At 35.0% G+C, this 17,446-nt stretch overlaps 1 protein-coding gene across 19 annotated transcripts in view; it reads left to right on the top strand.

Annotated features, from left to right (window-relative positions):
* Dscam1 (Down syndrome cell adhesion molecule 1) overlaps positions 1 to 17,446 on the top strand; it is a 236,095-nt gene that overhangs the window by 152,258 nt on the left and 66,391 nt on the right. For all 19 annotated transcript variants that reach the window (XM_068367994.1, XM_068367979.1, XM_068367988.1 and 16 more), the window contains exons 10-25: positions 2,076 to 2,195; positions 3,992 to 4,168; positions 4,686 to 4,833; positions 5,378 to 5,526; positions 5,949 to 6,080; positions 8,146 to 8,313; positions 8,691 to 8,910; positions 9,520 to 9,761; positions 11,003 to 11,158; positions 11,483 to 11,625; positions 12,504 to 12,654; positions 12,901 to 13,003; positions 13,151 to 13,317; positions 13,730 to 13,964; positions 14,557 to 14,733; positions 15,804 to 15,970. In XM_068367994.1, coding sequence (XP_068224095.1) covers positions 2,076 to 2,195; positions 3,992 to 4,168; positions 4,686 to 4,833; positions 5,378 to 5,526; positions 5,949 to 6,080; positions 8,146 to 8,313; positions 8,691 to 8,910; positions 9,520 to 9,761; positions 11,003 to 11,158; positions 11,483 to 11,625; positions 12,504 to 12,654; positions 12,901 to 13,003; positions 13,151 to 13,317; positions 13,730 to 13,964; positions 14,557 to 14,733; positions 15,804 to 15,970 — 2,655 coding nt within the window. The remainder of the gene's footprint in view (positions 1 to 2,075; positions 2,196 to 3,991; positions 4,169 to 4,685; positions 4,834 to 5,377; positions 5,527 to 5,948; positions 6,081 to 8,145; positions 8,314 to 8,690; positions 8,911 to 9,519; positions 9,762 to 11,002; positions 11,159 to 11,482; positions 11,626 to 12,503; positions 12,655 to 12,900; positions 13,004 to 13,150; positions 13,318 to 13,729; positions 13,965 to 14,556; positions 14,734 to 15,803; positions 15,971 to 17,446) is intronic.

Here is a 17,446-nt window from a genome sequence, read left to right as displayed (position 1 = left end):
TGTATTGAAGTAATAATTTAAAGTACTTAATTTTAAGAGCTATAATTAAGGAGAGTAAAAATTGACAGTACTGTATATTTTAAGTTGTTAGTCCTTATTACGCAGCAATGTAGTACGGACTACTGTACTTAAGAGTGATTGTCCTAAGATAATACTATAAGGTTATAAATGTACTTTTTAAGATTTTTTTATTTTTCTAAGTAAGTACATTTAGATGCTGTATAGTAGTTATTGTTTAAGATTTTTTTTCATGAAAACTATTGTATTGGGACAGCCCTTCTACTCGTTAATGTCTGCAACCTTAATTACCCCCCTGTGTGGTGACGGTGATAATGAAGTTTTTCTAGTGCTTATCATCTCAAACAGTGTCTGGTACATGAGAGTTGGTTTTGGTGATGGCTTATATTTCCTCTTCTGCGCAGAGCACTTTTGTGCCGTCATAAGTGTTGCGCTGCTGATCCCATTTTTTTTTTTAATACTAACCTTTGTATTTGGCCTGTTGCTTATTGATAGAGTTGGAAGCTCACATAGTACACCATTTGTCTAGAAGTTTTATACTGTACGCAATCGATCAGAGGTCGGTATTTTTTTGGGATTTGAAGAGGCTGCATGTGTATAGCATCCCAGCCTCAAAGGTTTAAAATCTTTTAATGTTGGCAGCTGATTGGTTGCTACTTATGGAAAGGAACCCATCGCTCTTTACTTAGTTTTACTGTTACGATTAACATTCTGTTGCTTTTCAGCGCTGAAAACTGTATGTGCAAAGACTAACATTGTGAAACATTATAGCAGTTTTATGAGTGTAAAAACATTTGAGGGTGTCTTTTTAGCCGCGCAAAAAAAACAAATTGGCTCCACCTAAAATTGGACTTTTTTTTAATTTCTTCATATTGAGAAAAATGAAGGAACAGGGAGAATCTCATAGTATAACACACATCCTGACCTACTCCTGATTCCCAATAAATATATACCTTTCCCTCCCAATTTTTATTTTATTTTATTTCTTTAGCTATATGATATGAACTTTACTTTTCTTCTGTTTCTTTTATTATTTAGTTTTCACTTTCACTGCATGAAGTAGAGTAGTATATAGACTTGCACAAATTCGCAGTTGTTCAATATACTGTTACACTTGATTTTCTGTCTTGGTTCTTCGGCCTCTCTTGATGTTTAACGAGTTAGCTTCCACTGTTAGAGATCAAGAAATGCTTTGTTTTTGATAGATGTTATTTACTTCAGAAATTATTTGTAAAAGATATAGACCAAGTATGTATACAATCAAGATTTATCTATTTCTAAAGCGTGTTTGTGAAGTAGCAAACTAAAACCTCGCAAGTCATTACGTTCTGCAAGTTTTAGTCATGATTATTACTCAAGGTTGGACCGGAACCAAGACAAACCTTACATTATGTTGTTCTATTCTTTTGATGTTCCCATAGATCTGGCATCACTTTACAGTTCATTCACCCCATAACACCACCCTCACACCTCAAACTGTGGATGCAGGGAATAGTTAGAGACCATTAGGTATTGCTACTAACAAACCAGTAACGGGTAGCTTCAAGCCTTGTTTAGATTATGACTAGCACAGAGGTGTCATCCTTATACGTCCGACCCTAGCCTTCCTTTTCCTCTATGATTTGACAGTTTATGGGAATATAAGCAAATTGGATAGAACTATTTCTTTTGGTTCATTTGATCTCAGTTTTACACTGCATGCATAAGTGCTTGACATTAGATTACTGTAGATGACTTTATGTTTTAGATTTGTTGTGTTTGAAATATTGAAATTATTGTGACTATATTGAATATGATATATATTTATGAATAGCTCATTCCTATTGCTATCAATTTGAAATGTTCATGACTTCAGTTAAAAGGAGGGCGTTCATACATTATTTGAAAAAGTCTGTGTTTCGATGTAAGTTGCATGACAAAGATCAAGATCCAAACTTCTGGCGTTGGAATAGCATTCCCGATATCTAGTAAAGGGCGAGAAGATATGCTTAGACCAAGCTGAAAGAGGGTCTTACGTGTGTGAATTATATGCTAATATACTTCTGTCATGTCTGCAGTCCCACCACGTTGGATTGTAGAACCTGCAGATAAAGCCTTCGCCCTCGGGAGCGACGCTCGTTTGGAATGTAAAGCCGATGGCTTCCCAAGGCCCACTCTCGGATGGAAAAAGGCCGCAGGTAAGGATTTTTTTATTTCTTATTCTTGTTGCGTAATTTGTTGATGAGTAATCTTAAAAAGAGTTTGAATTAAACTTATGAAAAGACCCAATAGATTTATCAAATATTATACAGTCTTGAATAATAAACATCTATATTCAGTTTCAGAAGACTAATCTTATTATTTGAATATAATGCCAAATTATATTTATAGAAGATTTTTCTTTTCTCATTTTTATGTCAGTTATACCTAGTCATGTATTTACTGAAAATATTTGCAAATTAGAGTGCCCATTTACTAGCGATTGAATTTTAACCTTGTCTTCATATTTCATGCTTCAATTCCAGATTGTTTTCGAAACAAGTCCTCAGTAGTTTTCTGTTAGTGTTTAAGTTTATCTCATGTAAGATAATTAAATCAAAAGACTTTTGGAAAGGGTATTCCTGTCGATTCTTCCCCGAATCAATCAAGAAAGTGTATTTTCCATGTGCTTGTTGTACCAGATCCTCAGGGTGTCTGGTTTTCTCCAAGCATTCCTTCCTTCTTCTTGTTTGTGGAAGCCTATTAGCGTCCGGTGTTGTCTTGTAGGCTTGTGTAGAACAACTTTCAGCTCCATCCTGACTATTTCTTTCAATATATTAGGTTTAGAGGATTAGATTCCATTATACACCATGGAGATAGTCTAGAAGTCTGCATTTTTTCTTTCTTCACTCGTATGAGATCCCCACAGAACAAGATATTATGGCCTAGAATATCCAGGATTAACTTTCATTAACCTATGGTGGTGAAAGTTTTATTAAAGTTCAGTAACTTTTATACAGTACTGTATGTTTCTAGAAGTATGTTAAAAAGTGTCAAGAAGGTAGTTGTCCCGAACAGAATCTTCATTTGTTTCCAATCGACACTGGGCCAAAAAGGAATTTCTTCTTCAAGTAGTAGTCCACATAGGGGAATGGTGCTTACAGTGTCCTATAGTAAACATAATGTGAACAGTCTCAAAAGTTATGTACAGTAGATAGTTTTATTTTTGCCCAGAACTGTATTAATTAGTTTTATTATTCACCTACCAGATAATAGTCTTTCCTTCCATTTGAGTGTCTTTTTGTCCATCAGTATTTATATCGTACTTACCTTATCATAATTTTGCCTTCGTGGTTGAAACTATTGTTGTCAAACTTAATACAAAGGTAAGCTGTTGTGCATAGATGGGCATTAAAGATTTTCCATTTGTCCCATCTGTTTGTGTGCCAGCGTGCAGTTGTTATTGTTCATTTTTATTATCATGGAAACCCTGAAAATTTTTTGTCCAGTCCCAATATCTGTAAATTATTTACACAACTTTAACCTTGGTCATAACTTTTAAACTAAAAGAGATACAAACTTCATATTTTATATAGAATGTGGGTAATAAATTCCACAGTTAAACTTGCTGTTATCCAGTCTTTTGGCCACTCTCAATCTTTACCAACTATAGGAATTTTGTGTGCAGAATGTAGGTACCTAAATTGCGGTCTCTTAGCTTCAAGGCAATACATGATATCTAGAGTTGATACTAACCATCTCAAAGCCTTCATAAATCTGTAGTAATTTTTTCAAGGTACTAAAGCTCTAGCACAATTATAAACTTCTTTCCTTTGAGAAGCAAATGTGTCAACTTTGACCCCAATCTTTTTCATCTTGCTTTTTTCACGTCTTGATTAAATAAGGTAATATGATTACTGGTCTGGTTAGTCTCTCTTTTCAAAGAAAAATATAATTATAATATTGTTTTATAATGTTCTTGTTTAATTAAGCTCTACGTTAATGTCTCTTCAAGGTCGCACTCCCGGTGATTACCGTGATCTTGGCGTCGATAACCCTAATGTAAAGGTAACCGAAGAAGGTACTCTTCAGATCAGCAACATTCAGAAATCTCACGAAGGATACTATCTCTGTGAAGCTAACAACGGAATTGGTGCTGGTCTCTCCACTGTCATCTATGTACGAGTTCAGGGTGAGTCCTCCATAGTTACGTTTCTTGAAGACTTTCCCTTACTTTATGGTGTGCCTTTGTGATTATTGACTTCTAAAACAGGAGAAAAAGGTTCTTCATTGGGATATCTCTTGGTAAGAATTTTTTGCTACCAAAGTAAACTTTGGTTTCTTGAATTTTCATGATGCACAAGAAGGCAATATCAAAGACACAAAAGGAAAAAACATATCCAACGTGGTACCCTCACCTTTTTACATACCGCCAAATGAGGATATAGATTATGGTAATTTCTTTATCACCCAATCATCAACGACCAGTAAACATTGCAAACCACAGGTGCCAACTGCCTCAACGTTTGTATAATTGAGAGTTTATGACATGAATATTTCATATATCACCGTCATTTTAACTCCTTCAAAGATTACAAATTGTACATTTGCCGATCAGTAGTATATCTTTGGCCTTTTGTTTTAAGGAAAGTGAAGTTCATTTTTGTGTACTTGTTACATTTAGTTTTATATCTTTTATTCTATTACAGCTCCTCCTCAGTTCAAGATCCAGTATCGCAATCAAACTGCAAAGCGTGGAGAGGATGCTGTTCTTGAATGCGAAGCTGAGGGAGAAACACCCATTGGAATCTTGTGGAGCAAGAACAAACTTAGCGTTGACCAAGCAGCTGAACCCAGGTATAGTATCGATGGATGAAAAGACCAGAAGCCATAGCATTTATGGCGTATCCAAACTAAGATGATTGTCATAATACAAGACTAGAGGCCTAACCCTATCAAAAGGAGAGAAAACGGGAATTTATTTTTCCGGGTAAATGTCAATATAAGCCAGGCTTCAAGACAGAAGCAATATGAATATCAGGAGAGGTTCAAATAAATATCTTTTCTAGACCAATCAACTACTCGTTTTCTTATTGAAAACTGCATTAGTTAAGGTGTTTTCTATCGGTATTAATGGCATGCATTTTATTTCAGTGTTATTACAAGAAAATTTAGTATTCTCAGTAGATAGTAAGGTAAATGATTATTAATATTATCTTCTATGATTACGTACAAGAATCTGGAAAAACCAGCATTCTAAATAAGACCACTTATTTCTGTTTGGTTCGATAATATAGAGATTATTTTCAACAATAATTTTCCCATTACTCTTGCATCAGTTTCATCTTTAGATTTTATTTATATTTTATCAAATTACCACTTGGAAAATTCACCATCCTAGGTACACAATCCGCGAAGAAATGAGAGGTGGTGGAGTACATAGCAGCCTTAGCATCAAGACCACTGATAGATCCGACTCTGCTGTCTACACCTGCGTTGCTACCAATGCCTTTGGAAGTGCTGATACCAACATAAACCTCATTATTCAAGGTTAGTTCAAAGATAAGTGGGAGTTTGTTATTTTCTTTGTAAAATGGGATGAAGAGTTTTCATGTAGTAGTGCTAATAGTTAATTTTTCTAACAAGGTTAGTTTAAAGATAACTGAGAGTTTGTTGTTTTCTGTGAGAAACGGGAAGAAGAGTTTTCATGTTGTGGCAATAATAGTTCATTTTCTTAAGTTTCTTTACAATGTTAGTATTCAATTAAAACATTTCATCTGTTTTTTTTTTAACTGCATATAGTATTTGAATTATGACTGACAGTAAATTGAACAATGAGTAGATTTTGTAAATGATTTAAAATACCTATAAAAGCTGTTCTAAATATACTTCACAGTTATACTAAAATTAAATTTTTTGTTAAATGATTTTTATGTATGTTAAAATACTGAATATGATATTTCTCATTCCAGAACATCCTGAGCAACCCAACAGCCTGAAGGTTTTGGACAAGAGCGGCCGATCTGTAGAACTGTCATGGACCCCACCCTACGACGGAAACTCCCCCATTACTCGTTACATTGTCGAATACAAGCTAAGCCGACGTAAGTCATCTAGGAATTTGTACAGCTTAATATGGCAAGGTTTCTTAGAGTGAAATGTATGGTGTCTACTTGTAGAGTTTGTATTTGATAGTGGAACATGACTTTTCCTCCTAGCACATGAGTTAGAGAACTATCAGATAAGATCCAAGAAAGTAGACTGAGGTGGTATGGTCATGTCATGAAAAGAGATGAACAGTATATTGGGAGGAGAGTGATGGAAATGGAGGTACAGGGAATGACAAGGAGAGGGAGACCAAAGCGAAGGTGGATGGACTGTATGAAGGATGACCTTTGATCAAAGGGATTAACCAGTGATGAGGTGTGGGACAGAGGTAGAAAACTATCAGATAAGATTCAAGAAAGTAGATTGAGGTGGTATGGTCATGTCATGAAAAGAGATGAACAGTATATTGGGAGGAGAGTGATGGAAATGGAGGTACAGGGAACGAAAAGGAGAGGGAGACCAAAGCCAAGGTGGGTGGACTGTATCAATGATGACCTTCGATCAAAGGGATTAACTGGTGATGAGGTGTGGGACAGAAGTAGATGGAGAAAGCTGACCAGAAACATCGACCCCACATAGAAGTGGGAAAAGATGTAGACAAAGAAAAGATTGTTCAACAAAAGAGTACTCGTTTCCTTAAACTTGCTAGTCTCGTAACTATAGAAACCGAGATATATAGTCTTGAGGAATTCTTATATAACATAAAGTTAGGACATTCAGAGTTGACTGAAAGTAAATTTTTATGTAAATATTTACAAGCAGATGTTAGTTTTATTCTACTAATAAAGATTTACAAGGTGAAGAAAGAAAAAAACCTTCTTTGTTACCTTGTACAATATTTTTCTATTTCACATTATACAGTATAGTACCTGTATTGAAGGTGTGTTAGATTTTGAGTACAGTTTTTTGGGCTCAAGCTATGTTGTCCTGATGGAAGGTTCCTTTAGGCAGCTTTCTAAGGGATATTTAGCTACTAACAAAGGAATGAAAGCTGCCTAAAGGAACGTTCCATCAGGACGACATGGCCATCTCACCCAAAAATAGATTTTTCGCTTTGCTTCAAAATCCGTGTTGTAGGGAAGCTCTGCATTTCCTTCCTTGATGTTGGTTTTGATTTTTCCTTAATTTTTTTGTCTGAGCTTGAATTTTATTCTTAATTTTTATCCTAATTTGTGAATAATTGTTTATGTTGTATATATAATTAAGTTATGGTATGGTTGCTAAAGCTTTTCAGTTTTTAAATATTGGTCAAGTACATTGCCACTGATTGATTATTGGATAAGTTTTACAATAGGTAGCTGATGATAATTTTGTTACCTTTATTACTCTGTATTGGGGGAAACTTTAATTTAAAACTCTATCTAAAACTTAATTTTATTTATGTCCTTGATGTGGTTGCACGCCGATCCTCTTCTCGTTCAACCGAAAGACTGTTCATTAACTCTGCTAAGTTATCTAACTTATTTTCCAATTCTTGTGTTCGAAGTTCTTGTCTATATTCTTCCTCGGACGCACTATAGCCAACTGATCCTTCATTTTCATCTCCCGCAGGAGCAGCATCTGCTATGTTAGTCCTTGTATATCTAGGTATCTTGTACAGTACTTTAATATTAAATATTTATTTATTAACCCTTTTACCCCCAGGCTATTTGGAACTTTCCAACCCTTAACCCCCAGGCATTGTTTTTTTTTTTTCAAGCACATTTTTCAATATATATTTTTTAAATTGCTCTAACAGCCTTAATTTTTGTCATAGAGAGGTCAGGTTGGTCTCATTCTTTTGGAAAATGCCTGAAGTTTCTCAAAAAGTTATCAAAAATATGCAAAAAAAAATGTAAATACTGTAGCAGTTTTTTGCAAGGACGTACCAGTTCGTCCATGGGGGTAAAGGGATGAGTTTTGTGAAATGTACCAGTACGTCCATTGGGGGTAAAAGGGTTAAACTCTATCTAAAACAATTTTATTTGTCATTGTTTTTATTTTTGTACGTAATGATTTGATAGCAATATTGTTTTTCTCATATTCAAAGACACTGATTAAAAAAAAATATTCCCCTCACAGGCAACTGGGAGAACGATGGAGAACGTATGATGGTTCCCGGAAATCAGAACATGGCCGCTGTCCTCGATCTCAGACCAGCAACAACTTACCACCTCCGCATCATTGCCAGAAACGAAATCGGCGATTCAGATCCCTCCGATACCGTCACAATCATCACCGCTGAAGAAGGTGTGTACTGAAACGTTATTAGAAATTAATGACCAATATTGAATTGAAACTTACAGTCATATATTAGGATGAATGTTCTAAACTCTAGACCAGCGATAAAACTTTCAGTGGGTATCCACAAAAATATTGGTGATTTTGTCTCGGAAGGCAACGAGAAGTTTCGTTGATAAACACAAAAACTTTATCTATTGAAGGAATCCTACCAAAGAATATGTTATAAAATGTTATTATGATTATATATTTATATCTGTTGTAAGAAATATGCTTAAAGTCATTTAGAATAAACTGCAAATTGTATTAAATATGTATAATTCATGTTTGCTCTGAATAATGTTCATAATTAACTAACTGTTCGTATATACTTTTACCTTTGTCAGCTCCAAGCGGCTCCCCCAGAGACCTGAAAGTCGAAGCTGTTGACCAGAGCTCCCTGAGAGTTACCTGGAAGCCCCCACTCAGAGAGGAATGGAACGGAGACATCCAGGGATACCAAGTAGGATACAGGCTCGCAGCATCTAACAATTCTTACGTTTACGAGACTGTTGAATTTAGCAAGGAAATGGGAAAGGAACACCATCTTGTAATCTCAAAGCTCCAGTAAGTCGTTTTAGTCCAAAGAATCATGTTATGCCACTGGTTAATTTTATCAAAGTCATGATCTTTTCCCTTGCAATTAATTTTATCAAAGTCATGATCTTTTCCCTTGCGATTAATTTTATCAGTCATGATCTTTTCCCTTGCGATTAATTTTATCAAAGTCATGATCTTTTCCCTTGCAATTAATTTTATGAAAGTCATGATATTTTCCCTTGCGATTAATTTTATCAAAGTCATGATCTTTTCCCTTGCGATTAATTTTATCAAAGTCATGATCTCTCCTGATGTCTGTAAAGAGATTTTATAAATTTATTCTGGGTAGATAAGTGAACTCGTGAAACGTTTGTTGGGGTTTGAGCCCCTAGGAGCTCCACATGTTTTTGTTTCAATATAAGTGTAGAATTTTTCATTTACATGAAAATTCTCTAGATATTAGAACTTTTAGATAAATTCTAACTTCATTATTTTTCACTGAGAGAGAGATTTTGATGGTAAATATATTATTTGAAGCTCGAGGAAATAACGTAATTCTATGAATTATGACGCATTTATTGATAAATACACAATAATTTGTTTCTGTACGTCGCTGACATTGTCTTCATTATCCAGCGTCTACACTGAATACGCCGTTGTTGTATCTGCCTTCAACAAGATTGGTCAGGGCCCAAAGACCGAGGAAATCCGTGCTTACACTGCCGAAGGTACTCCCCAACAGCCACCTCAAGATGTTACTTGCACCACCTTGACTTCCCAGACTATCCGAGTTTCATGGTCTTCTCCACCTCTTGCAACTGTACAGGGTGTCATCAAGGGTTACAAAGTAATTTATGGACCTTCTGATAAGTGGTATGGTAAGTACTATCAAACAAACATATCATAATTGACACAGAAAGTCTCCTACGTAAGAATGAGATGCATTCCAAGGGTGGGTTCTAAAGTTGGAAAGTTCTTCTTGATATTATTATTATTATTATTATTATTATTATTATTATTATTATTATTATTATTATTATTATTATTACATGCTAAGCTACAACCCTAGTTGAAAAAGCAGGATGCTCTAAGCCCAGGGGCCCCAACAGTGAAAATAGCCAAGTGAGGAAAGGAAACAAGGCAAAATAAAATATTTTAAGGACAGCAACAACATTAAAATAAATATTGTCTAATGTCCAGCATAATTAGCTTGATAGTCCATTTCTATTTGTGCATAGTAAAATACTTTTAAATGAAGTTAATTAATCTATATTTGGTTTTGCACTCACTCAAACCATTCTTTTTTATTTCTGCAGAAACAGATTCTTATCTTTGAAAGTTATTTAGTCTAAGTTGTTGTCTAGGGGACTTACTGTATGCATCTCAATATGAAAATATTATTTATATGGAAGCAGTGGGCATTGATTACTTTGTTTTATTTTATACACATGTATTCATTGTGAGCATTTTTATGTGAATTTTTCCTCTTGTGGGGTTAGAAATTAAACGATTTCTAACCTCTCCTATGTCTACAGTACCCTCTGTCCCCTTATCCTGCTGTTTCCACATCCATCCGTATAGTTAATTGATTTCCTTACTTGAGTCTAGCCATGTATAATAATTTTACCTTTTTAAAATATCTTCAATTTTCTTTGTATCTGCCCATGTTTCCACTGCATATAATAGTATTCTGACTATCATTATGACTTGATTCTTCTTGAACACAATGCCAAATTTGTTGCAAGATTCAATTACTCTAATTTATTTCTTCTTCTTTTTGTAAGAAAAGTTTTACAATTCTAACACTCAAACTTTCTATTTAATTATGTATAATCTGTAATAATTTACAAGCCAAAACCATACCTCAATTGTTTTCAACCCTATAAGCTAGTATCAATCAATTCAGCCATATCTGAATACTATTTATGGCATACACTTTTATTTACTGAAAGGAAAGTTCTGTGGGAAAATACTAAATCGCTCAATCTCAAGTTCACAAAACAGCTTATGTGCAAATGGTGGGACAAGATTTTCATTGAATTATTTGTCAGTAATCTAATCTCAAGTGTGTTTGAAAGAAGATTATATTCAGCTGCTAACAATTTTTTTTTAAATGCAGATGAGGAAAGCAAGGACACAAAGATTACTGGTTCCACTGAAACGCATCTTCATGGTCTCCAGAAGTACACAAACTACAGTCTGCAGGTTTTGGCATTCACATCTGGAGGAGAAGGAGTCCGCTCTCAGCCTATTCATTGCCAGACTGACCAGGACAGTGAGTATTCCGTCTCTGTAAATCGTATGCAACTCAATATGTACCAAATGTAAAATTATTTAATATTTATTACATTAAACATGTAGAATGGAGGTTCTATAGTTTTATTGATAGTTTGTTAAAAACGAAGAGTTTTTGTAATCGTTTCAGAGCTGGTTTCTTGAAATTTGGGGTATTTCTCCAAATTATTTTGATCTTATGGAACAATTCATTGATATTAATGAAGTATTTCAATAATTTTGTGGCAATTAATAAATCGGTAATATCTGTGATTATGGTATTTAAGATAGCATAATTATTACATTCACAAATATTTCTTTTTAGTCCCCGAAGCACCAACATCTGTCAAGGCACTGGTTATGTCTGCCGAATCTATCCTTGTATCATGGCTACCTCCAGAGCGTCCCAACGGTATCATCACCCAGTACACCGTATATTACAAGGAACATGGACAGAGTGACAGCGAGGTGAGATTATTGTTTGTCGATGTAATAAGAAATAATAGTAAGAGATGCTGTTGAAGCTCTTCTACTTCTTGTTTCCCATCGTTATCCTTACATTAAGAGATCGGTTGCCGGATGTGCTTTCTCCAATGCCTTCCATCAAAGGCATCCTCTGACACCAAACCTCTTCTCTCCATATCATCCTTCACCTTATCTCTCCATCTCATTTTCTGCCTCCCTCTCGGTTGTATCCTCCTAGCAGGTTCCTCCCAAGTTCTCCTCACTCCCTCCCCACTCCTTCCCCACCATCCATCTTCACCTCATGCCCACACCATCTCAGTCAAGACACTCATACAGTTGGTGATACAATATTCCCTTTTCTAAACTTTTATTTTAAAATCTTGTAAGTAAATATCGACTAAACAGAGCTTTTGGAAAGGAAGCAATATGAACATCTGGTGCATACAGAAATCAAGAAATCTGATTAGAATTCTGTTATTCATGTGAACTGCAATATAACTCTTATTACAAGCTCACTATGTACTTTGAAGATTATATTTGCTGATTTTTTATTTTATGCGGATTGATAGTTGGTGTATTTTAATCCGTATCTTCTCATCTCGTATTCCATTGTTTCCTGATGTACTTTGAAAACATGAAGTTACCTTTGTAATTAAGAAATTTATCTACTCTTTAAGGTGTTCAGTAGAAACACGTTTGATTCCTCCATAACCTTGCCTTATGATAATTATGTATTAAAACTATTCCTCCAAAAATGTAGATGAATGGGAAAGGATCTCTTATTTTCAAAACATAATCATCAACACATTCATTAACTTGGTATAGCATGGTTCCTCCTTCCAAGGTTAATTATGCTTATAAGATTTTAAATTTGTTTGCAGGCTATCCAACAGAAGTTACTCCCATCACAACTGAACTTCGAAGCATCCAATCTGAAGAAGCGCGATAACTATGTATTCTGGGTCACTGCTTCCACAACAGTTGGCGAGGGAGAAATGTCTCAGGCTGTTCACTTGAAGCTCTCGAACAAAGGTGAGGTTATTTATCAATTTGGGATAATTCATGTTTATAATACATAAAGTATTATTAACATCTGGTATTTTCACACAGTTAAAATTTCAGCGCAATATAGCATTGATTGATAATAGCGTCAGACCATGTTTGTACATTCCTGTTGTGATAGTTAAAGAGACAAGGATTTAAAAGAAAAAATCTTCATCTGAAAGTTTCATATATTGGTATATTTATAACTTACTGATATGTTTTTTATATCGACAGTACCTGCTAAGATTGCATCCTTTGATGATGAATATGTCGCCACATACAAGGAAGATGTTAAGTTGCAATGCCAAGCTGTTGGTCTTCCAACCCCTGACATTAGGTAATGTAGTATTCTAATAACCCAGAGTTTAACGAAACATGTTTTGTAAAGTTTTATAAGTAATGAATTTATGCATAATAAAAGTTTACTTAAATACTTCTGACGTCCTAGAGTGCAGTTTTTTTATTAAATGTTCCTTGTCATCAGGTGGACTGTTCATGGTGAACCATTTGTCCCTGATGATCGCAAGCGCCTGCTTCCCGAAGGTTCTCTGTTGATCCGTGAAGTATCCCGTGATGATGCCGGTGAATACACCTGCCATGTTGAAAATGCCTACGGCCAGGACACTGTTACGCATGCGCTCCTTATTCAAGGTACTGTATAGTGTTTTGTTATACTTAATTTACACCGGATTTGTTTAGTTATATTGTTACAGTATATAATTTATGTCAATATACTAATTACGGTACATAATTTATGTTAATACATGTATACTAATTTGGGAATTTTGGCATAGAGTTTCGTTTCAGTTCTTGTAAGTTATCTCTTAAAGAATGAGTTATCGAAGGGTTAGAGACTTACTGTTCATCAAACTGACATTAGTTCTTTTAATAATTATTCCAATGGTAATATTTTGAAATAAGCATAATATAGACTTGTATTTTAGATTCGCATTAATGTATTCAAATTTCTGAAACTTTTTAGTGATATTAATCCTAAGCTATCTGGATACCCTATTTACGTAAACGTATGTGACACTGACTTTTGCTTCATACCTTTTTATAGCTCCTCCTCATCCACCTGAAATTGAACTTCAGTCCACAACCACCAATAGCATTGAAGTTAAACTCAAGCCATCTGCCATCGACGATACCACTCCAATCCACGGTTACACTGTTTACTACAAGCCAGAATTCAGCAACTGGGAAAGCGTACAAGTTCCTTCATCCACACGTACTTACACCCTTGAAGATTTATGGTGCGGCTCACGCTACCAGATTTATGCATCTGCTTACAACAAGTAAGAATTTTGTATTATGATTTGGGTTTTAGCCTTTGTTTTCTCTCATCTAGTGCATATTGTGATTGCCAATGTGGTAACGTCCCTGACTGGTGAACGCCAGACTTGGGTTCGAGTCCCCCTCAGACTTGTTAGTTTCTTTAGTCGCTGCAACCTCACTATCCCTGTGAGCTAAAGATGGGGGCTTTTAGGCAGCCTATAGGTCTATCTGCTGAGTCATCAGCAACCATTACCTTGCCTTCCTTGGTCCTAGCTTGGGTGGAGAGGGGGCTTGGCTGCTGATCATATGTATATAGAGTCAATCTCTTGGGCATTGTCCTGCTTGATAGGACAATGTCACTGTCCCTTGCCTCTGCCATTCATGAGCGATATTTAAACCTTTAAACTTGTGTTTCTATGCTTTGCTGATAAGGGCTTTCATATATTCTTTTAGTGAAGCAATTAGTTTTTTAACAATCTTTTTATTTTTTCAAGATATTGATTATTTTTTTGTTTGATGATATATTAGACTATTTAGTCCATGAATTATATTTAAACATTAATATTATTTTCATTTTTTTCACATTTTTTAATAAAAATCCTCTTATTTCAGGATCGGCACAGGCGAATCATCAGAGATTCTCAACACTCGCACAAAGGGAAAGAAGCCAGAGGTTCCAGAAGTTCATCGCTTTGTTGAAGTTTCCTCATCCTCCATAACTCTTCACCTTAATGCTTGGCTTGATGGCGGCTGCCCTATGAATTACTTTGTTGTAGAATACAAGGCCAGGTGAGATTTTAGTGTATTCATGTCGTAGAATGTAAGAACAGGCGAGTTGTTGATTGAATCATGTTGCAGAATGCAAGAACAGGTGAGATTTTAGTGTATCCATGTCGTAGAATGTAAGAACAGGCGAGTTGTTAATTGAATCATGTTGTAGAGTGTAAGACCAGGTGAGTTATCCATGTAATCCTGTCGTAGAGTTGTAGAATGCAAGAACAGGTGAGTTGTTAATTGAATCATGTTGTAGAGTGTAAGACCAGGTGAGTTATCCATGTAATCCTGTTGTAGAATGTCAGGTCAGGTAAGCCGTCAGTGTAATTATGTTGTTGGATATTGGTGCGGTGAGTTGGTGGTTTAATTACTGTAGATGATTTGTACAGTACATTTTGTGCAATAGTAACTTGATATTTTGTAGTGCAGTATGGAGAGGAGGTTCATAAAAGAAACAAATGTGTCTGAGATGGAAAAATGGCATCTACATTTCAAGTGAGGGCTAACAGGATAAGCATTTCAAAGCTGTAGCTTGTTTTGGAATGAGAAAAGAGAAGGAACAGGAAAGGAAATGATAGATTTACTTTTTAGAAATAGGGAATTTTATGGTCTTTCCATTAACAAGGTTGTAAATACTCTATTAGAACTGTATCTGTAATACAATCCTAGATCCTGGTCCTCATAGTTTCATGATATTGATTATTAATAGCTGAGCTACAACCCTAATTGAAAAAGCAGGATATCAGAAGCCCAAGGGCTACAGCAGAGAAAGCAGCCCACTGAGGAAAGGAAACATTAAAACTACTATATACAGCATAAGTAATGAATAAGAAATATGAAATATTTTAAGGTTATTAGCAATATCAAAATAAATCCATATATAAACTATGAAAAGAGAGTTATGTGCGTTTCGACAAAAAAAATTTGCAACAAGTTTGAACTTCAGAAGTTCCACCAATTTAACCACAAGATACACCATACATCTGTTAATTGGGAAATACATCTTTTATGATATATAACTATTCTTTAAATGATCAACTAAAATCTCTTTAATAAGCACCTGTTTATTCAATTTCTTCCTTTAGACACCAGACTGAATGGACAATGGCTAGCAATCAGGTGAAACCTGTCGGAAACTATGTCATTATGGAGCTGACACCTGCTACCTGGTACAATCTACGCATCTCCGCTCACAACAATGCCGGATCATCAGTCGCCGAATACGAGTGTGCCACCCTGACCCTCACTGGTGGTAAGTAGCAGTTCTTCCCATATCCAGTTGTGCTTGTCTTGAAATATGTACTGGATATATAGTGTGGCTCCTGTCATATTTTGCTGTCAATGTTTTATTATGTTCTTTTTGTCACCTAGTAACTGGCAATTTTTTATTAATTTAAGGTTTATTATATTAAGTATTTTGTTACTATATAAGAATTAATTCACTGAGAAGTATATTCTTTGTCCCTTCAAAAAGATTTCTTGAGATGACCATAGCTTAAGGTCTTGCACTGAAATTTTCCCATTTAAGACTTACAACTTCACTTAGAAGGTAACAGAGATGATATGCAATAGATTGCAGTAGATATTGTAGGGTTATCGGATCCTTCAGCACCCTTCTTGTCTGAATATTTCATTCTATCAACTTTTTATCGATATATATATATACAAATTTATATATATCTCCATCAAACACAGTGGTTGGTTAATATGGACTGTCCCCATTGGAAGACCATTTATTATTTCTGTTTAGTTTCGCCTTCGATGTATATCATATTTTTACATTTTGCTTCACCATTCATTCTTACCTTTATGGCGTAAGATCCGCATGAAGTATTAGCCGAACCTTGTTAGACTTTTCAGTGATTGACATATTACTGAAGTTGGACAGATCAGATACCCCCCAAGTCCCTCATCATGAAGAGTGAGTATCCCCTAAGCTGGAGTGACTTGAATCTTTTTTTTTTATCACTGTGTAGAATGCTCAGAATTTGGAATTGTGGTGATGAGTTGCATTAGAATCAGTTTTTTTTTTTTTTTTTTTCAAAGGATTGTTTATACCCTTCCACTTATATATATATATAACCTTTTTCGTTTTTGTTTCGTTCTAAGTTACACACAGCCATTAACTCTATGTATATGTCGGTTAGTTGTTTGTTCACGTGGAAGTGCTTTGATGTTAACTGGTAAATTTAAGCTTTTTAACTATAATCACAGACTAAAAGCAGTCATGATAGAGCGAGGTAAATTTTTTATGTAAATACAGTAAAGACTTATAAGTTGTTTCAATTTGTACATGAAATTGAAGGCCTAGATTAGTTTCCTTTTTTATTCCTATCCGTTTTCAGTTCAGTTTAGCCTACGGGAATGACAAAACATATTGTTTAGGTTTAATAAGTTAGAAAAGCAGGTAGAATATGAAGGGATGTCCCCTAAATTGGAAAATAGTTTTATAAAGATGTTAAACAATTTGGATAATGCCGTTTTTTGTACGAGTGTAGATATCCGTCAGACTTTTTGTAACTTTCTTGTGCTTTTGATTAACGAGGGTATCCTAGCAGAGTCGAGTTAATGAAGCTTAGTTGTAAATAATTTAGCTATTGATAATTAGCTTGCAAAAGGGCATAGTGGTATAGATTTCATGAAGAAATGTATTCTTTTTATTAAACTCTAGGTAGCTTTGAGGGATGAAAGAGAAATCATGATTTGCTCATAGGTACCCAAAGTTTAT

Source organism: Palaemon carinicauda, unplaced genomic scaffold (genome assembly GCF_036898095.1).
Source record: "Palaemon carinicauda isolate YSFRI2023 unplaced genomic scaffold, ASM3689809v2 scaffold134, whole genome shotgun sequence".
Classification (NCBI taxonomy): domain Eukaryota; kingdom Metazoa; phylum Arthropoda; class Malacostraca; order Decapoda; family Palaemonidae; genus Palaemon; species Palaemon carinicauda.
This window is presented reverse-complemented; position numbering and strand designations above follow the sequence as displayed.